The following is a 22000-nucleotide window of genomic DNA, read 5'->3' as shown; positions in this document are numbered from 1 at the left end:
GTTCTGAGGTCAAGGCAAGGGCACACCATGCTAAAGTCTCAGGAAGGACCTCAGCCTGTAATATCCTATGCATTTTACTTGGCGTAGATTCACTTGCCTCAATCACGAACCACCAAGAACGGTCTTGTACTAGAAGCTAGGTAAAAGTTCGTTCCCATACTTAAGGATGTTGTGATCTAAACCAAGATTAGCTTTGATTTTTATTGTTATTTTAAAATTCAGATTCTTACTCTGCCATGGACTAGATATGTCACATATCATACCTAAGCCTTAGGTTCTTCATCTGCCGTATGGGAATAATAATAGCACTCAAACCTTCAAGGAAGAGACCGGGGTAGCTCTTTTTTCTCTTTACTCTAGTGCTTAGCATATCCAATATTCAGAATTTTTGCTAGGTGAAAGAAATTATGAATGCATGCAGGGATCAACGAAACTTTTGAGAAATAATAGAATAAAGTCCAATATGGAACTCACCTGTTAAGACCTGAAGAGAAGTGAAAAACAATGAGGAGAACCACATGGATTGTTTAGTCAATGAAAATGTCTCAGAAGAGGTACCTTGAAACTGAACTTGCATTTATGCCATAACTTTTCATAAATACTGTACTCTGCTACTGGTTGTAAAGATTAAGAACTTTGATTTTTACTAAGATGGTGTAGAGTTTACACATGCATAGACTGAAAAACAATATATTTACCCTGTTTCACCTAGAGTTTGTCCTGCCCTTGATGCCAAAATATTAATACAATGCAGTGTGGCTCACAAAATGGCAGATACAACATGTTATTTCCACATGGACAGTCTTCAGTTTGTAGTCCCACAGAGAATCAGATGCTTTATTTACATCCCATTGAGATTTTATAATCTAGACATCCCTGTTATGTACAATTACTTGATATATTTATCTTTGTAGAGGTATACCTTGTTTTTTAATAAGATATGATTGAGATCAGCAGAGGACGTTCACGTAGATGAGTCAGCTATAGATGAGCAGAGACGTTTTTAACTTTTGTAAGTATTTGAGGAGAGTTAGGAAATAAGTATATATTTACTGTATAGCATTTCAGGGCCATCTCCTTAATATGTATTATATGAAACTTAGAAATTCAATACAGTATTATTACTTCAAAGTGCACTTGTAAGAGATTTGTGATTTGAAATCAGACTCTTGTTTTTTTTTTGTTGCTTTTTTTTTTTTTTTTTGCATCAATTGCTAGGACTGTGGAGGGAAAAAAAAAACACCCGTAATTTCCAGGTTACTGTATATAATTAATATTTCAAGCTTAATGGTACTGTCACTTGATTGTAATAAGTTTTATCTATACTTTCTGGCTTTTCTATTAGTACTAAAGTTTAATTAGAAAATAAAAATTTGGTGAAGTGGAAGCTTTATTTAGGTTGATGGGTTAGGAATTTAGTTTCTAGACAAGTCAGTCTTGGTATATACTCTCATGTCTGTTTCTGTAGATGGTTGATTATCTTATAATGCCTTTTATCCTGGTCACTTCTCAGATTTGTTTTAAAGCACATGAATATGCCTTAGGAAGTGTGAAATACATGATATACCTTATTTTTACATTTTGCAACATTCTCTGTATTAAAATCCAAAAAGTAATGATTACTTGCAGAAGAATATGCTTAAATTAAAATACATATACCTGTTTTAATGAAAGGACTACATTATGACAGAGGAAAAGTATAACTCCTTTCTTTTCCCCATAAATTAAGAGTTTGCCTTCTATCTGAAAGAAGGTACAGCTCTTCACAGTCCAGAAATGCACCAGGTCACACATAGTAGGAAAAAAAATCCATATATATATTTAAAATTATTTGCCTCTACTAGGAAGATACAGCAATAAGAAGAGGGAATCTACCTTTAATAGTTTATGTAAATAGGAGAAAAATAATAATATATAAAGAATTTGTACATATGTTCAAAGATGGGCTAATTTCAAATATGTCTTCAGAAAGAAACAGACCACTTTTTCTTCACAAATCCAAGATATAATAATAAGAAACTCTCTCATTTAATTGATTTTAATAGTACTAAACAAAAGAAGAGTTATGTTTTAAGAAATCATCCTATGGGCTAATGGCCATTTTGTTGTCATAAAAATCCTTTATTTAGCCCTCTCCACAAATAAGCTCACAGCAGGAGAAAGGCCACTAGTTAGAGCAATTTGGAGGATAAGTAAACAGAAGGAATGGCTAGGAGCATAGTGTCATCTGGCAGAGAGCTTATTTCCTGAATCCTGTGGATCTGGTTAAAACCCAACAGAGATGCCAATATGCTTCTCCTCAGTAAATGCTACCAGTCTCCACACCACCAGGCCCACTGAGGCTTATGTGTGGCATTTTATCCAAGCAGTCCTTTGCATAGCTGCACAGTGCCTGCAGTGACCTGAGTCAGTCATGCAAAGAGACTTTCTTAAGCTCACACCAATATTTTCTTTTAGTTTCCATTTTCTGCTGCTCCTGACCCACGGGTTGGTGCTATTGTTCAATGATGTAAGTGGAGTGGTGGAGGAAGCACTTTGTGCTCTTCTTAGATACGATCTTGAATTTGTTTAGAAGCAAGGCTGAAAATCCTGAGGCTGAATTTCTTTACAAGTTTGCTGTCATGTGTGCACCTGGGACACCCATCTCGTCAGAAGGGTGGGGAGAAGTGAGGTCCCTTGATTCCGAAGAGGAAAGAGTCGAGGCCCGAGGAGCAGGTGCTGGTAAGCGACAAGGAGTTTGGGGCACGGGAATCCCACTTCGTTATTTTTAAGAGTTGGACAGAAACCTGTATTTAAAAAAAGAAAAGAAAAGAAAAGAAACCTCTATTTAACACTCCCTCTGTATCTGTTTTTCCAGTGTAAATATTCCCATTCTGTGTGTGTCAGGTGTGGTGTGATTTTGTTCCATTTTCTCAACAGAGTAAAGTTTCTAGCTATCAACTTTATCTTCATTCTTTTCCTCTGAAAAGAAATTACTAGATTTGTAATATAGCTTTAGGGATTGTAAGATGATTAATCACATTCACAATTTATTTTCTTGTGTAATAGCCAGCCCAAAAAGATACAAAGATTAGACCGCCAGTATTCTCTGAAAATAAGGAAAAGCAACAGCAAGTTGTTTAATTGTGCATGAGTTTTGTTTTGTAGGCAGTGTATTCCATGCTTTGGTTCATGCTAATACAGAAAGTGAAAAATACTGGACAAATTAGAGTCATCATTAGTGGATAATTCAGTCCAAAAATAGGAAGTTTGTGTCACTTTTTCAAAATAATGGATCCCGGGTTCTTGAAAAGAGCTGAAACCCTTCCACACAGGCCTTGACCTGGACCATAGTAGCACAAGGTCAAATGGTGTATGTGAAGCAAGCTCAAAATTGCAATTGATGTTAGTTAGGCTTATGTGTTCTCTCCCCAGGGAAATTAGTCTGCTGATCTTTGAAAGGCTGTGGAGTCACAGCTGAGTGAGAGCCTATGAAATATATAACCCCAAGGTGGGATATGTGTGGTTCAAAATGGATGAAGTGATAGAAATGCTCTAAATAAGTAAATATTGTAAATACAAATTTCTGAATCGACAAGATAAAAATGGAAGGGTTTTCTTTTGCTATGTATATGTGGACCGTGTCTTAGGTGACTGACACTTGTTACTGTGCATAAGATCTCAAGAGTATGTGGTACCCAGAAATAAGTGAAAGGATATTTTATTTATTTATTTATTTTTTAAAGATTTTATTTATTTGTCAGAGAGAGAGGAGAGCGAGCGAGCACAGGCAGACAGAATGGCAGGCAGAGGCAGAGGGAGAAGCAGGCTCCCTGCCAAGCAAGGAGCCCGACGTGGGACTCGATCCCAGGACGCTGGGATCATGACCTGAGCTGAAGGCAGCTGCTTAACCAACTGAGCCACCCAGGCGTCCCTGAAAGGATATTTTAAAATGAAGTTGATAGTAGCCCCTTCTCATATTGATTCTGTATTTTAACTCTAGTTATGAAATCTATGTATACCATTTCAGAGAACTTACTTGGTTTACCAAATATCTTTTGTTAGAAACACAATTTGTTACCATGTGATTAATTTCCTCATATGGAGATACTTTAGGGAATTCAAGATAATTCTACCAAATTAACATAAATTCATGACATGGAATGAGAGGAAAATATTAGATTAATAGCATTCAGAATGACTTTATAATCTCAAATAAAGTCATACCAGTTAATGAGAAAAAAGGAAATATGAGAAAACACAAAAAAGAATTACTTCAAAATTCAGATACAATAATAGTCACATGCAGTGAATTAAGATCTTTTAATTCAGTTGGCTTAGTCTGCATAGGTCTATAAAGTCCATAGATTCTTACATTTCAATCAAACAAAATTGTATGGTATCACTTGGACCTAGGGGAAATTGGTGAATTGAGTTTTGAAAGTTTGACTTTCCTTCCATAGATTATCTTCAGTATACTTGCTGGGTCAGCAGGTCAGTCTCTAGACCTTAACATTTGTATGTGTTCTCTGTGACAGGGCCATAGTGAAAGAAATGTAAACTCAACAGGGATAAGAGTTCAGCCCCATAAACAGTTCTGGAAAACCCTCACTGGCTTCAGATGTAGGAAAAAGAGGCACATGACTGTAGGCCCTGCATCACCATGGTATTCCACACCAGGTCACAGGCACCTTAACTCTGAGGTAATCCATCAAAATAATCAACTCCTACTTACCATAGTGTAGTGAAAAGCCTTTGCATGGACATTTAAGTCAGACAAAGTCAAGTCCAAATTCCAGCTCTCCTCCTTGTAAACTATTTGACTTAGGGCAAGTTAATTAGCGATTCTGACCTTCATTAGTAATATGAGTTAAGTAATACTGATTTTGCCATATACCTATGAGAATGACATGTACTAAGTAAAATTAACACAGCACAATATTTGGCACATAACAATTATTCAAATAATATTTCTTTCTCTTTTCTCTTCTCCCAGCAACAGTTTGGCCAGTCTTTAACTTAAGCCAGTTTAAGCATACTTATTTGGCAAAGATTCTAAATAGAGGCTAAAGACATGTTTCCTTAAGAGGTTGAAAACGTTGAGATTTGCCGATTTGTGTGAGGCTGATATTTTGCAGTTGATTTGGTGTTGGTGAGATGATCCATGGTTCAGTATTAATTTTTTTCTTATCAGATAATTATTTCTGACAGGTATATGTAATTTAATTAAACAGTGCATTTAGTTTAAATAAATGAAAGATGGTTCTTAATTCTTCCCCTATTATCATTTGATCATTTAATCTTCTAAAACAAACTAGAAACAGTCTGCCTCTACTTTTCAGTAATATTCCCCCGTAATTAGAGAAGTGTATCATTGTTCATTGTTGTCTCTGGAATCTGAGTGATGTACCATGATAAAAATGAAATTTCAGGAGTGACATAATATCACATCAACTAATATTTGTTGTTATTGTTGCTGTTGTTCTGTAATACATGATATGGGGTTGATAGGATAAATATAGTGACCTAACAGAGAATGATTCTGTGTGAAAAAGACTACGAGTCTATGACTCTACAATCATCAAAAAACTGCATCTTTTAATATAATATGACACACACCCCCCGCCGCCGCCACCAACTCCCTGGCAAAACCTATTTGGAGCTGTCCTTTTGCCCCCTGGAGATGAGCCACTATTAGCACTAGGCTGGCCATACCGGAACACTTTTGTCTTGTTCTCAACAATCACTCCTGTACTCCTGGTTGATGCCTCCTGGTGCCAGTTGTTGTCATTGAGCTGAGTAAGACCTCTCAGGGAAACTGCAGGGGAAATGGTCTGTTACACAGAGCTTGGCAGAACCATTGCCAGTGACTGATAATGGGACCAAATCATTTCAGGTGAGTTTTCTGTGGTCCACAAGCCAGCAGGGGTCTGCTTGACTTTGTAATCTTAGCTTATGGATATCTCAGTGCAGTGTCACTGGGGGCATAATAGGAGGAGCTCTTTAAGCATATGCCTGAGTCTTTTCTGTTGTGCTGGTTTTAAGGGACCACAGCATTTCATTTAGTTTCGTTTCGTTTCTCTGCCTATGGGAAGGTAACATCTTCAGAGCATTATTTCAGGAAATGGTTAATTACAGACTTACCAGAGCTTTGGTGTTTGCTACAGTGGGAACCTCTTTAGTATAGCATAGAGCACTATAGATTAATGCGGTAATCAATGAGAATCTGTACACTGCAGAGATCTGTTTTGATGACAGCAGCACTTATGGCCTTGTTTAGTGTCACCGTTGTATAATGTTGGACACTGCAGCCTTTTTTTTTTTTTTTTTTTTTGGTTTTGATTTAGAATGCAAGGACCACAAGGAATTTTAAAAGTTCTTTTGCATTTTTGGCGGATTTTTTATTGTGTTGTGGATTTGCTGCCTTTTCTAGCTAGAATTTAGTGCTTTGATGCCAGTAGCATTTATTTAACCACTCCGATGCTGCTGTTATGTTTGCTGGGTTTCTGCAGTTTCTCCTACTTCATACGTTGCACTCAGGAGCAGGTAAACTAAGCTATATTAATCTTATACATAAATGTAAAATTCATGGAATATGTTTAATTATCCCAAGAGTAAGATACTAAAGTGCTTCATTTAAAGCCTATCAATATAGAATAAGGAATAGTTTGCTTTTAATGTGGCAATTACACAAATAGATCATGATTTTAGAATATAGTGGTGATCATCGAGCTGCATTATATGAAGTTATTTTCATGTTTCAAGTGACTACCTGAAGCGTACATTAAATTGTCTGCTATTTAGATTTAACTTCCAGCTTGATGTGTGTGTGTGTGTGTGTGTGTGTGTAGTACACAATTCAGAAAGTATATACTGTCCTTTTCTGATGGACAAAAGACAGTTGTTTTCCCTGTTTACCGAATTTCCCTAAAATTAGAAAGCTTCAGAACTTAATCTTCTTAAAGAGAGAAAGATACCAGTTTCTGCAGAGATTGTTATTTTGAAGTGTTTAGACAAAGGCTGCCAAGGCCTGCTTTCTCCTAATCGACAGTCCTGATTTTAGAGCACAGCCTGGAATTGCCTGTGTTTCTGTGATGTTCAGCTGTGGATTAAAAGGAAAACTGTTCAGATATAACAAATAGAGAGCCCAGACGGAAAGAAAGAAACAAAAATGCAGTCTTTGGGTCAGCGGTTTGGGTGTATGACCTTGAGTGACAGAGTAACCAACCCCTCCTGACCCTTGTTTCCATTCTGCTTGTTTGAAAAGAGACGACTGTTACCCTCAGTGTGAATGACATAACATTTTTCAGGTTCTCAGGATCCTCTGATGATGATTTCTGTGTAGAAAAAGACACTATTAAATTTTTAAAGGCATACGTTTTTCTTAATAAAGGGAAGGGATAGTGCTCTTTCTGTCTTGTCTTTGCAGGGTTATCGCAGCTGAGACTTTTTGGAAGGGAGATTATGGCTCTTTTAAATTAAACTGGTAAATCTCTTGGCTTCATTGTAACTATTTTGCCAAACTGGCATTGAGCAAGTTTGAGGTGTCCTGAGGGCACTTACTGTTAGACTGTATTCCTTTGGGGAGAGAGGGAGAAGAGGCATCTCCAGGTATGCAGCAGCAGGGTAAGGTCCTGGATGCAGAGGCTCTGGGGCTCTCTGAAAGCCTGCCAGGGACACAAGTTCTCCTGGCTACTCTCTTGCTCCCTCTCAGGTACAGCAAGTACTGCTGAGAGCAACTGAGGAAAGCGCCTCCCTGCTCTTCCCAGCAAATGACTTTCAAGAGGTCCACTTTCTGCTGAGGACAAGATTAAAATCCAAGTGATCAGAGGCAAAAAGAAAAGAAGCAGCCAGCCACCTTCTGCTTGTAAAAGTATGAATCAGATTGCTGTCTATCAAATGCTAGTTAACATTCATGATAAATTACATACGTTCTTTCAAGAGGATAGAGGATTTTATTGTGAATTGAGCCATGTGCTTGCAGAGGGCTATATTTGCTAGCTGATAAAGATCATGAATCTCGTGTTCATGGTCACACTTACTGTGTCTTCTTAATGATAGACGTCCACTATTTTGAGATGAAGACTGAAGCAATGATGGTTCATGCTCCCATACCATTGCACCTGAGAGGTGAGAGGAAAATAATGTGATTGATTTCTCACTCTCTAGCTTTGAGCAGTCTGAGTTTACAGTCTCTACAGATATATGTATAAAGACAGTAACTTCAGTAGTGAAGCAATTATCATACAGAAGATCGCCCACTCAGTTCTCTTTGAAGTTTGTGATATTGTTGGTTATTAACATATGGTCAAAAAGCTCTTCAGGAGAGGGAGATATTTTCATTCTGAATTATTGCCTGTGAATGGCCCTGAGGAAAATTCTGTTAGATGATGGAATTCATTTGGAAAACAAAGACAAAATTAATCTCAGTGAACAGCAAGTATATATTCTGAGTAATTCTGGCATGTTAGGGAGAAGAAAATTTCTTTACCATTCAGAATTATTCTAGCTGATTTAAGAATTAAAGTGACATGAACCAGAATAACATGGGGGGAAAAAAAAAGAACAAGATTTAATTACATGTGCATGGAGGCCCAATAAAGAAATTGAGACCTAAAGAAATGACCAATGCAGGCGTTTTTATGCCTTTTAAATAATTTTTTCCCTGAGATGAAATGCTTTTATTTTTGGATCAACCAAATATATAAAAATTCTTTAATATACAACTCCGATCACAACAGCATCTGTATAGCAATGAAGGGATGGGGTGTGGAGCATATCAGGAGTGGGGTGAGAGAAGGTTTCCGGGGTCCCTACTGCTTCCTATACCTGCACTAACTCTGTGACCTGTGGCCTCTGAGAGTTTATCTTAACAGAGGGCTGATCAAAGCAGCCAGAGGCAGAGAGGCCCTGATGCTGACACTGAGACAGACTGAGCACAGCAGGCCCCTCCACAATGCCATCTTCCCACTGTGGTGTGGCCTCCAGGGAAAACCAGATCCAATTAGGAGGTAATAGGAAAGTGACTATGAGGAGAGTCAATAATGAATAAAATAAATATTTCTTCTTCTTAGTTTTCTAAGAAGAAGATTAAAAAGAAGCATGTCTAATTATAAAAATAGAGATCAGTGAAGATTTACTCCTTATCTTATAGTAATATTAATAATCATCTTCTTTTACTGTATTCAGTTTCATACTGATAAATGGTAGACTAGTGAAATGGATTTAGATTTTGGATAGCCTGCTTCGAGTAGGCTGACTTTCGTCTTTAAGAAGGTAAAAAAAGAAGGTAATTTTCATAATCATATAATGAGTTGGTCAGTTTGTTGCAGAAATGCAGCCAAAAATTGTAAATGCCTACTTACTATAAATCACTCATTTTAAAGAAGGTTTTATGTGAGTTGCATGAGTTTTAAAGACCAGAGAGATAAATTCTTATTCTGATAAATTGTCAATATTGACTAAATTTAAGCTGACTTCAGAAAAGGGGACATATTGATTGTAACAGATGTGGGTTCTAGCAAACATGTTTTCAGTTGTATAACATCTGTCAGATATTTTAGACTTATTAATAGCTTTTGAACTTTTTTGTGGTAACAAGAAGCTGTTAACCTTGCAATATTTTGCTTTTTGTTTTGTTTATTTGTTTGTTTTTCTCTCTCTACAGAATGCTTAGCCCTTGAAGCTTAGTCCTAACTTCTCAGTAGGTCCAAATTGGAACAATTGTTTTATTCGCTTTGAAGTTTTACTTTTATTTCAAGATTTTGTTTTCTAATAGTTTACTTAGATTACATAAAGTTTGTTATTTTTTTCTAGATTTTCCTTCTTCATCAATGTCTTCGAAATTTGTTTAAGGGACTCATCAGGAAAGAGATATTAGCATATCTGTGTATGGTATTTCTCTTGCCTGTTGATATTAAAGTCTTTTCATAAAAATATGATTCATTAGACTCCTGATAGCTCATGAAGGTGCTTTACGAGATGAATTTCTTTGCCCTCTGTATGTAATCGTAAAGCTTATTTTCTCAGTGTATGGTTTCTTGATTTCCTAAGCATCTGACTTAAATAGGGTTCTTAATGAAAGCATACGGCTGAGGCTGAGGCCCTGCAAGAGAGGATAATTCCAGAAGCTAAAGGTAAAACACCAAGCTAATATACCAGTGTCCCAGTCACCCCTTCATCCAGTCACCATTTGTAATTTGGAGAGTGATGATAGGCCCATTAGAGAAATAAAGGAAGCAATGGACTCTCAGAAAAATACTTACTGTTCACAAAATTTTACATTCAATTTTAAACAGTATATGAATCCCCAACTCTAATTATGAGTCATGTAAAAGGACTCACATAATCATGTAAAAGGACTCACGTAACTCAGGTTATAAAGTTTGCCTTAAAGGTCACAAAAACAAAACAAAAGGACTTGGCATTCCATGATAGAAAAAGTCTTGCCCTATATGAAGGTAAGCCATTTCTCAGTGGTTAGTGAGTAAACCCAAGACTCACTTCAAAATGCTCTTGCTTCAAAACTTCATTTGAGATTTTCATGAGATTTTTATTCCACATCATAGTTTAAAAAATCCACCCCAAGCCAAAGGGTATATAAAAAAAAAAATCCACCCCAAGCCAAAGCGTATATAAATGATAAGACACGTTGATATAAGCAAAGAGACTAGAAATGACAGAAAATTCAAATGCGACATATAGTGCTTTCATTTAGATGAATGGGGAACTGTACCTCATAGGGACCCACATTATTTCATCTGCACCCGAAGGGCCAGCTAGGGCTATTTCTGTTCAGAATGGCTTAACAGACACTAGGGTCTTTTTCTGACATTAGGCTTCCTTGAAAAATATGTTGTGACTCCCTGATATCAGAGGCTAGTCTTGTTCCAGCAACCATTTACTTATAGAGATCTCTGTAAGGTTTGTTTTAGTGTATGAAAGTATGAAATATTGCTGTAGTTGGAGCTATTCAATGTGGACATGAAGGTGCTGAAAAAAATGGGCACAGAAGAAGAGCCCCCAAAATATCTAGACCCTTTAGAGTACTGGTGATAAACCTATGGCTTATAATGAGGAGAAAGATCTGTTTTTGGACTTTTTGCTTGAAATTGTCCCTTTTGAATTTGCTATACAGAGTCTTTGAACATACCATCCTTAGTCTCCACATTTGCCATGGCTAGCTTATAAGGCTAAATTGAAATGGGTGCAGTTTTCATGCCTGTGAACTAAGGGCATATCTAGATGTTTGATCTAAAGTATGATGCAATGTTAATTACATTGAACAAAGACCATAGTAGGCCCAAAGATCTGGAGTGTGTGTGTGTATGTGTGTAATTTTTTGTCATCAAAACTATTAGTATATCACTTTGGAAAACAAATGGAACTATAGAAATTATTGGTAATAAGTGCAATTATAAAGGCTAGCAAGTTGTCTTTCATTATTTTTATCCCTTTCAACAGTAAAAAAATGCAAAACAGCCAGGCTAGTCATAAAGTTTCTCATTTGAAAAATAAGTATTTAGTCATTAAAATACATTTGCAACAATTATCTTAATCTAGTTTCTTTGAAAGTGTATTTCAAACATGATAAGTGTTTTATACCTAAAAGTAAAAGCTACTCACAGTCTTACCATATAGAAGAAAATGAGGTTGAATTTAGGAGATGTCTGCAATGGACTCTTTCATTTTTAAATTGAGATAAGCTTTAATTTGAGTTAAAGTATATATAAACTAAATATGTCCTTAAGCCATCAAAAAGAATGAAGTCTTGCCATTTGCAACAATGTGGATGGAACTAGAGGGTATTATGCTCAGTGAAATAACTCAGTCAGAGAAAGACAAATATCATATGCTCTCACTCATACTTGGAATTTAAGAAACAAAACAGATGAATAGAGGGGAAGGGAAGGAAAAATAAAACAAAAGAAAAACAGAGAGGGAGGCAAACCATAAAGACTTAAATTAACCCTTAGGAAACAAACTGAGGGTTGCTGGAGGGGAGATGGGTTGAGGGGATAGGATAATTGGGTGATGGACATTATGGAGGGCACTGGATATAATGAGAACTTGGTGTTGTATGCAATGATGAATCAGTAAATTCTACCCCTAAAACTATTAACACACTGTATGTTAACTAAATTAAATTTAAATTAAAAATTTTAAAAATAAAACAAAATAAATATCTTTTTATTTTGGGAAAGATTAAAGTAAATTATTTTTTTCTTTTTTTTTCAGATTTTATTTATTTGACAGACAGAGATCACAAGTAGGCAGAGAGGCAGGCAGAGAGAGTGGGGAGGAAGCAGGCTCCCCGCGGAGCAGAGAGCCCCATGTGGGGTTCAATCCCAGAACCCTGGGATCATGACCTGAGCCGAAGGCAGAGGCTTTAACCCACTGAGCCACCCAGGCGCCCCAAATTATTTTTTTCTTAATATTGGAACTATTATAATCGCACTAATAATTTTATATTTCTCATGGGTTTCATCCATTTTCCCAGCTCATTCTTGCTGTGATCAGTAAGATACTCTAACTAAAATTTGTGTTGATATATATCGAAATCAGGTGCAGTGTAATCTTATGTTGTTAAAATCATCAGAATTTTTCAACCAGTCTTAAATGTGCTCGTATTTATTATGAGAAATTACTTAAAGATATTTACCATCTTTGTGAGTGAAATCACTATATTTTAATCAGGAAAGGTTTGTTATACATTTATAAGATTTGCATTAGTGAACACATGTGAAAAATCATTATTCTTAACTTTGTTGAAATAGCAATTTAATTTTTTTTCATACAATGAATTTTGGAACACTGAAAAAAATAAATTTAAAAAATAAAATACATCAACATTTAAAAAAAAGAGTTCAGAGAATAATTGACAGATTTAATGTCACTGGAAATTTTAAATATCAGTGAAAACAATATTGTTTCAATTTTTTTCACCAAACAGTTGTTAATCTCACAATTTAATTCAGTTATATTACCAATCTCCTAGAAAAGAGTTTTGTTTGCTTTGCTCTTACTTTAAAAAGGAATTAATTTTGATTGAGAATATTTAGAAGATATTTCAGCCACTCTGTGTGTAGGTTATTTTGCAAAGAACAAATAACTCTATATTTCCCTTTTTTTTTTGTACTGCATTTACAAAATGTGAAGAAATAGGAATGTTCAAAGGGAGAAAATAAGAATTACTATTTATCATTCATTGAATCCTTACTTTAATACTCATAAATCTAGGGGCGCCTGGGTGGCTCAGTGGGTTAAGCTGCTGGCTTCGGCTCAGGTCATGATCCCAGGTCCTGGGTTCGAGCCCCGCATCGGGCTTTCTGCTAAGCAGGGAGCCTGCTTCCTCCTCCCTCTCTGCCTACCTCTCTGCCTACTTGTGATTTCTCTCTGTCAAATAAATAAAATCGTTAAAAAAAATACTCATAAATCTAAAGCAATATTGGATGAACAATTACTGCATGTCTGTTTTTCGTTGCTTTTTTGAGTAATGATTTAATTTTGGAATGGTGAAAACTCAGCTTCAAGTCCCTACTTCTCAATAGCTGAGTTTTCTGATACTGCCAAATATTTGCCAGCCAGCTGGTGGTTATTGATGCTATTTGTTTATGTTATTTTAATTAAAATCTTTTTCATCAGTATTATATATTGTGCTTTCATTTTTAGTTTTAAATAAACCAGGAATGCTGAGAAGGAGATTTCATTCTGTTATCTTAAGAGTTCATATGCCACAAAGTAATTTTTTTTGGTTGTTCCCTAATGGGTATTGTTTTAACATCAGTTATTATGTTGCCCATTAGTACTGCTATGTCCATAGTGCTACTCAAGTATCACAGTATTGAGGGCATTTATACCCTTAACTAATTTGTTTGATTTAAGTTTTGATTGTTTGTTTTTTAATTTCCTTGTCCCCTTCCTTGTGAATTCTTACTGCTGTCAATGTGCTTTCCTTACCAACAAAATGCATCTTCAGTAGTCCTGTGGGGTTGAGTAATAGAAAAACTCAGGATTTTGACTGTAAAATTAGTGAGGATCTAGTGGGATTTTGGAAGAATAAAGTCTAGGAGCTCAGATTTGTGGTGTTATTTATTTATTGCTAAATTAGAAGCCTTTTTTTCACTTGCTTTTCATTCTCTGGCGAGATTTCCAAATGGATGGTTTGCTGAGATAATTTGTTCTTTTCTGAATTCTGCTGTTTAATCTATGGATAAGTGAACACCTGTACATTAATTGCATTTTAGTTGTTTCTTATTGCATCAAAGGTATTTTGAGATTGATGGATGGAAAATGCCATATTTTAATGAAAACAGAAGTTATAATAAATATTTTAAAACATGCTTTGTGCATATTCTTTTAATTTTATTTTGATTTCTGCTTTAAAGTCTACCTTAATATCAAAAGTGACTTAAGGTCATATGAAATAAGTTAAAATGTTTAGAAAAGATTGGCAAGGAAAAATAAAGGAAGAAAATTAGGCTGCAGATTTAACCATGAACATTCTAACACGTGCTTTGAGAAAAGTACCATTAGTCATAAAACTTCAGCTTCCATAACATGAAAATAAACCAGTTAAATACACACTAATTTTTCCTGACACTGACACCAGAGAGAAATTTCTTTTGAGTAGTTTCACAGAGAAGATAATCATCATCAGAGCGTGATCCATATGAATAACGCCATTACCATGATCCATAGAGTCAAGAACAATATATGAAAGGAACTGTGGAGGCAGGGAGAGGAAAGGGACTATCTGGAAATGTCATGTAGACCAGGTGCATGGTTGTGTGATACTCTGGATTAATTCAGAGTTAGATTTTTGAATATCTAAGTTGACTACTGCATATCCCTCACAAAGACCTCTGTAAATACTATTGCTTTAAGATAAAGCATTTCAAAAAACATTGAGAAACGTTGTATTCCAGAATATATTCTCTCTGAATAGCACTTGGGTGTAGTTCAGTGCCGCTAGGTAATGGTGGAATCATGGATTTAAACAACCAGGCACACTGGCCATGAGATTGCCTTACATTCCTGAGTAGAAGACCATCTCGTTCTTCTCCCAAGAGCACCCATGACCCAGCCAAGAAACCCTATTGGGCCCTTTAAGTCTAGGCCAGTGAGACTTATGATTTTTTTTTTAATAACAGTTTTTGTTATGAAAATGTTATCTAAGATGAAGCTATTTTAAAATTATTATATTGGAAACAGAATTTTAGACTCATTTATCCAGCCCTTAAATATTTAGGAACTCTGGAAGAGAAGTCATTTCTTGAGTCAGTAAGTTAATCTTTGACCAACCTTAATGTGGTTTGCTTTATGAAAATAAGTGTATATGTGATCTAAATGCATTGTGAGTATTGGTCCTTCCTTTTGTGCTTTCTCTTGTCTGATATATCTTCCATCATGTGGAGTTTGAGTAGAGTTGGAAGCCTTATACAGTCTGACCACTTTGGCACTGTGACAGAGATTTAGATAGTGACCTTGCAATATTTTGCAACCTGGTTTGCTGTGGCTATCATTTGAGAGTTTATGAATATGGATACTTCACATTTTTCTCTAGGACAATGTTGAGGCATAAAATGTTCTCAAAATTTCCCACTGCGAGCACAGGAATTTCCAAATTAAAAAAAAAAAGTCCTTCAATACATAACTGTAAAGTGTTTGAATTAAATAAAATAAAACAAGCAAAACCAAAACAAAACAAAAGGGGGGAAAAACCCAATATTTACAGTAACTTTTCTTTGATAGAGCTCTGGTTTTAAAACATCTATTTATATTACCAAAAATGTTTGCTAGAGTATATTTATTTCCTGCTATTTTTTATAACTTTACTACATATTTTTAAATGTTAAACACTATCAGTCCCTCATAAGTACTTCCATTTTGTTCCGTGTGCCCTTGGAATTCATCTTCAGCATCATCTATTGTTCTTGTTATTTATATCCCTAAAACCATGATAATGTATCAGTCTCTGTATTTTCTCATTTCCATGTCTTTGGGATGTAGAGAAAGGAAGAACTTGATTTGACATTCAGAATTATTATTGCAGATTAATACTGTTTTGCTAGTGTTGCCGAGGTGTGAGGTCTGGATAAGGACTAACATTTTCCTTTATCAAAGATATTTACAGATAGAATGCTTTCTTGTAATGTCTCTGCTGTGAACTTGCCCAGCACTACCATTTCTTAAGCCTGTGGTTAACATCCAGTCCCCAAACAATGAAAACATATAAACCCCAATTTTTTCCACAGGGTTTCCTGGCTGGTTATTCCGAGGCTTTGCACATGACAACCTGTTCTCCCACGTGAATGGAATACTCAGTCTCAATGTGGAAGCCTGGTCAGTTGGAAAGTTGCAGTAAAATATTTCCCTCCTGTGTGCAGCACTTCCAAAATTCTTATTTATGTAGAATCATTGTGTTAGAAAAAAGAAAAAAGTTTCCCTAAATTTGTTAATTTTGTGCTTTGTTATTCAGGGTACTTTACTCTTGCATATTTAGCTTCTGGGAAAGAAATTTCTCAGTCATTAGACCTCAAACCATATTTACACATGAAAGTTATTCCTCTCTAAGCTATTATGTGTAGACATCTTTTTGCCCTGTCATCAATGATCTTAGACTTTTCTTTAGATACATTTTTATTGTCATTTAATATAGATAATAAATACAACTTGGTCTAGATTTCCTGAAGACCATGAACATCCTTATTTATTCTAAGACCCAAAGGTGTGTGTGCGAGTATGCATGTGTGGTTTTTTGTTTTTGTTCAGAACTTTCAGGAATTTTAATTAATCTTCTTCTGAGGCCTGCAGCATGAAGTCAGTGCAGAGATAAAGAATAAGGATGTAATTACTCATCATGGTGTTTTGGAAGTGTTTCTGAATTCTGAAGCTTTGTATAGTCTCAAAAATCTAAGTTTATATACCTTTCAAAACTAGGAAAAATTAAGCTGATGACCAATGTTAACGATCTCAAATAGCTTTTTACTTCTCAATATTTAGCTTACTTAAAGTAAATCCATAAAATTTTCTGTGCTTTTCCAAAACTCCATAATTTAGGGTGACTCTAATACATATTTAAACTTATAGTTGTTTTCTTAAGACCATCAATAATCTTGTTATTATTTAGATGATTTGGCTAGGAATGTAAACTGAAAGAAAGGAATCTTAGGAAGTTAGGATGCTTATAACCTATTAAGATATAAATATTAAAATGTATTCCATAGTTGATGCCTATACCAAATAATTTTTAAGGTATACCACAAGCTGGTTTCAAGGAAACATTTTCAAGGATTTCTTGAGTCATCAGGAAAAAAGATGAAGGGATATAAGAGCCTACTGGTTTCATGATACAGAGTAATTCAGTCACAGATATTTTGCTGATAGATGTGTTTTATTCTCCCACATTAAAACATGATCCTATAAAGAAGAAATGACAAAATGCCTATTTTTACATTGGGGATACACTGTGCATTCTGATCAAATTATTTCACAGTCCAGATATTTTTAGTTGGGGTTAACCTAGATACTAATGTATAGATCATCTGACTATACTATAAAAACAATCATTTTCTCATTACCTTAGGCTCCCCTTGGCTTTATGGAAATTAACAGGAAGATGTATGTTACTTTTTCTATATGTGATGGCCCTTTTCCTCATCCTTTAGCAATTGGGATTAAAGAAATACTCATTCATTCTGAACACTTGAGCATCGGTTTTACACCAGGCCAATTAATAATTTCTGTAGACAAAGTGACTTTAACATTTTTCTAAGCCCATTTCAGAGCATACTTTGCAGAGATTACTGATACTATGTATATTTTAGTTATGATAGCTAATTAACGACTAATGTGATCTCTAACACCTATGATTTCATATTTTTTATAAAGATTTTATTTATTTATTTATTTATTTATTTGACAGAGAGAGAGATCACAGATAGGCAGAGAGGCAGGTAGAGAGAGAGAGAGAAACAGGCTCCCCACTGAGCGAGAGTCCGATGTGGAGCTCGATCCCAGGATCCTGTGATCATGACCTGAGCCGAAGGCAGAGGCTTAACCCACTGAGCCACCCAGGTGCCCCTATGATTTCATATTCTTAATTTCAGTTGTGTAGTTATAAAATAATCTGTTTCTGAAGTCCTTTATAATTTTAAAAGCTGGCATATCTCATTTAATCCTCATGAAACTTTTGCAAGAAAGTGGCATTAACCCCCTTTTATAGAGGAGGACAAGGTTTATAGAGATTTATAAGAATATGGCAGAGTTAGGGATAGAGTCACAAATCTCTAATGTCAAGTAAAATGCTCTTTTTATCCAAAAGCTGGCTTTTATTTTTTATAGGAAAAACATAATTATTAGTTTCAGATATAATATAAAGTTATTAATAGGGGAATTAAAATAGAGTGAGGTTCTCTGATTATTCAAATTTTCAAATAAGTAAACTGTGGGAGCAATTCCTTAATTTTTACCTGGCATTAGAACTGACGGAGGTGCTTATCAGAATTATTATTGGAAATACTTTTCAGCATATATATTTACACTGTAATGACAACTTGCATTTCCGTGGCACTCTACAGTTTGTAAAGCATCTCATGTGCTTTATCTCAGACTACTCTTGCAAGAGCAAGGGAATACTGTGGGAGTTTCCTGTGACATTGAGGGATTATCTGAACGCCTGAGCTCAGAGGTCAGTCAGGTTGATTTTGATTCCACATCACTGCTTTGTAGAATTGTGTGGTCATAGGGTTGGTGTTCCATCAGCACTCACATTCACCAAAAAGGACATATAATAGCCAGAAAAGAACTAGCTCTACCAAATATGTTCATGAAATTATAGATCAGCTACAAAGCCTCTGTTCCCGTGCCCTAACAGTATTAAACAGAGATGGCATCACAGGCCCTTACATCTTTCTTTGGAGGTAGTTCAGCTCTGGAGGTTCTATTGAGTACCAGCAATTTCTGAATACAAACGTCCTTGGCACCTCATTAACTTAATAAATCATAGTGGATGCATTTCCTTGAACCATCAAACTTATATACCCCAAGAGAGAGTGGTGTTGGTGGTTCTCTTGTAGAAGCAGAGCACATTGCTAACAAAGGGGAATTTTGAAAGTCAAATTTCTTACAAGCATTTAGAGAACAGCCCCTCAAGTGAATCCGTATGGGCTGAATATATTGTAATTCTTCCATCAAGTGCCACCTTGTGTTTGTGTGTATCCTTGATCAAAACCAGAATTTGGAATTTATAACACTTAGAACTTTTGAAGTGGTTCTTGCTGAAGACTATTGGTTTGGAGATGTCTCTAACTGTGCCTCAAGGGACACCAATTCCTTAATTATGCAGCATATGCTGTTAACCTATGGAATGAACATTAGTGTATATATTGAATGAAATCACCAAGAAGTGTTTGAGGGACAATGTTTTTCCTATTCTAGGGACTTAGATAGTAATTCAGTAGTGAATGATAATTTATTGATTTTGCAGACACATAGTATTTATAGTTATTTATGGACCTTAATATTTCATTGATTATATGATTCATGATTAAATTTAGCAAGTATAGCTTCCCATTTTATTTTAATGCCTGGATTCTAAGACCTGTCAAATAATATTTGTTTCTTATCCCTGACTGCTAATTTAACTTAAATAAAATCAGGCTTTCTGGGACTTTGCTGTACTGTATAGCAAATTATGGCTTATTTCAAAGTTAGCGCCACTCTAATTTTTAATTTAGGGGTGGGAGCAGACACACTTGACCTTTGTAGGCATGGGACTATCTGAAATAAACTTCTAAAATAAGAGGACGTTATTTCAAAATGGTATTTTTATCATATTAATCAGAAGTTAAGACTTCTTTTCTCAGTTCTTAGACTTTGGATTTTAATTCTTATCTATGAAAAGAAAGCCCTTGTAAAATATTAAAATGAGTTAAAATGTATAAAGTTTTTAATCACATTTTAACCAAAGCAATACTTACTAACTCATGTGTGTTGACTATGGTGCTCAGTGTAAAAAACACCCTACCTTGTCTCAAATTAAAAACTTCTTAGAACTTGAATTGGTTTTTTGTGTGCGCACTGCATGTGTACTCAACATGAATGTCTTTTCAACAAACATATTTTTACTGAGTATTTTGTTTGTGTGCTATGCGATAATCAAATATATGAGGATTTATTTAATTTTGCTTAGTCCCAACATACATCCTACTATAGAGGATAAACAGAAATAAAAGAGGGAAACAGTTTAAGAGGTATAGAAAACCTCTGGTAAAGATGATTCTACTGATTTTTGGTCTATGAATTTTATAATTTCTTTGAATACCAACAATCTGTACTATATAGGAAGAATAGTTTTCTTTGAGATGACAAGTAGCTCACTTATGGATATGTATTTGGAATTGCGCACAGTTACTCTGAGTCAATCTTGGAATCCGTTTCAGTCCCATCTATTATCACCACTCATTATAATGAGGTTAAAAATCTGCTGGAAATTTCTTCTGCAAATGGAAAAGAAGTTCAAATTGTCTAATACATAAATGCTTTGGTGTGGATAACCTTTCCTTTACTACCTACACATTAGATACCCATTCCACTTGGTCAAGTGTAATTATCATGTAAATTGTTAGATATTTATTGTGTGAAATCAGAATTATGGTTTTCTCTTTATGGTTTTAACATACACACAGTCACGCGTCTGTATGATTTAGAAAGCATTTTTGTTCCAGTGACTTCGGTCTTATTGGAATCCATTGTGCTTTGACATTAAATATCACAGGATACAAAATTTTAAATCATAGAGGTGCATGTTTATACATTGTTACATTCTCTAGTCACCATGACCTGGGTTAGGAAAACTAGTTCTCTTTACAGAAGGCCCAGGGGTCCTTTAGCTGACTTTTATTCGTTCAGTGAATGTTGTGTTCTTGTTCATTAAGTTTAATTAACTACTTTTTCATAAGGGATAGGATAAATGTCTATTTTTAAAGTGTTAACAAAAAATAATACTCAAAATTATAATACTTCATTGAACTTTGGCTGTTTATGAACTTGAGCTGTTTCAGTAGACTCAGACATCTGATATATTCCCTGGATCTAAGTTAATGGTAATAGTAAATTTGTTCCTTTGTAGTTATATTGAATATTAGAACCAAAATGGTTTTGTATTAAGTCCATAAGAAAATACCCTGAATTTATCATTTTGTAGCCATACTACTTGGAAATCAATCCCTTTAATCACCTATTAGAAAAAAAATCAAGGAAAATGATTTATATTAATGAAATGCTAGATTCTGAATATTTTAGAAGAAAGTTTTGTCAAGTGTTGCTTAGTCCATTAATAATAGAGAAATGTGAATTATAAAGATAAATTACAGGGCTTTAAAAGTCAATATCTTTAAAATTTAGTGATTACATGGAAAGAAGAAAAATAAGTTTAAAAATACATATTTAGATTTTAGAATTTATTTTTCATAAGTCTTTAAGCAAAAATACTAGATTTTAATGGATGATAATGAAATTTGTGGTAAGAAAACTATTAGGACCTGTTCAGAATGTGAAGGAAGTGTAATTGTATACTAAAATATGTACAAATATTATTGTATTTTTAAAATATTGAATCCCCTCTTAATTTACATTTAAGTAGCAATTTTTAGTAGATATCAACAATACTATGCATGAACAAAATTATCCCATCTTAAACCATTTAAATTAGACTCTCCATTTGAGATCATTATGATACAAAGCTTATAGATGGTAGGATACCATTGCTTGAAAGCATTGTTTTTATAATAAAGTGTGCTTGGTATCATTACCAAAATGTACCAGAAACATCAGCTTTTGGTCCTTTGTATATAAGGAGCACTTTTTGCACAGAGGATATTCGTCAGACATGTATAACCAGATTTATTTAGGACAAGGGGAGTGAAACACATGTTTGAACCCCACCATACAAGGAATTGGTACATGAACCAAAGAATGATCCCAATAAGAAGTACTATTTTTAAGAGCTATGTTATTG

General features: G+C 34.9%; 1 protein-coding gene across 49 annotated transcripts in view; it reads left to right on the top strand.

Moving 5' to 3' along the window:
• Positions 1-22000, top strand: part of RIMS1 (regulating synaptic membrane exocytosis 1) — a 507054-nt gene that overhangs the window by 312223 nt on the left and 172831 nt on the right. For 4 of the 49 annotated variants that reach the window (XM_047733155.1, XM_047733151.1, XM_047733154.1 and 1 more), the window contains exon 1: positions 2089-2721. The exons of 22 other annotated variants lie outside the window; for them this stretch is intronic. In XM_047733155.1, coding sequence (XP_047589111.1) covers positions 2622-2721 — 100 coding nt within the window. In that variant the 5' untranslated portion in view covers positions 2089-2621. Of the gene's footprint in view, positions 1-2082; positions 2722-16240; positions 16324-22000 lie in introns of those variants that run through there. 23 more of the 49 variants (XM_047733148.1, XM_047733165.1, XM_047733147.1 and 20 more) reach the window with 11 other exon arrangements.

Source organism: Lutra lutra, chromosome 6 (assembly GCF_902655055.1).
Source record: "Lutra lutra chromosome 6, mLutLut1.2, whole genome shotgun sequence".
Taxonomy (NCBI): Eukaryota; Metazoa; Chordata; class Mammalia; order Carnivora; family Mustelidae; genus Lutra; species Lutra lutra.
This window is presented reverse-complemented; position numbering and strand designations above follow the sequence as displayed.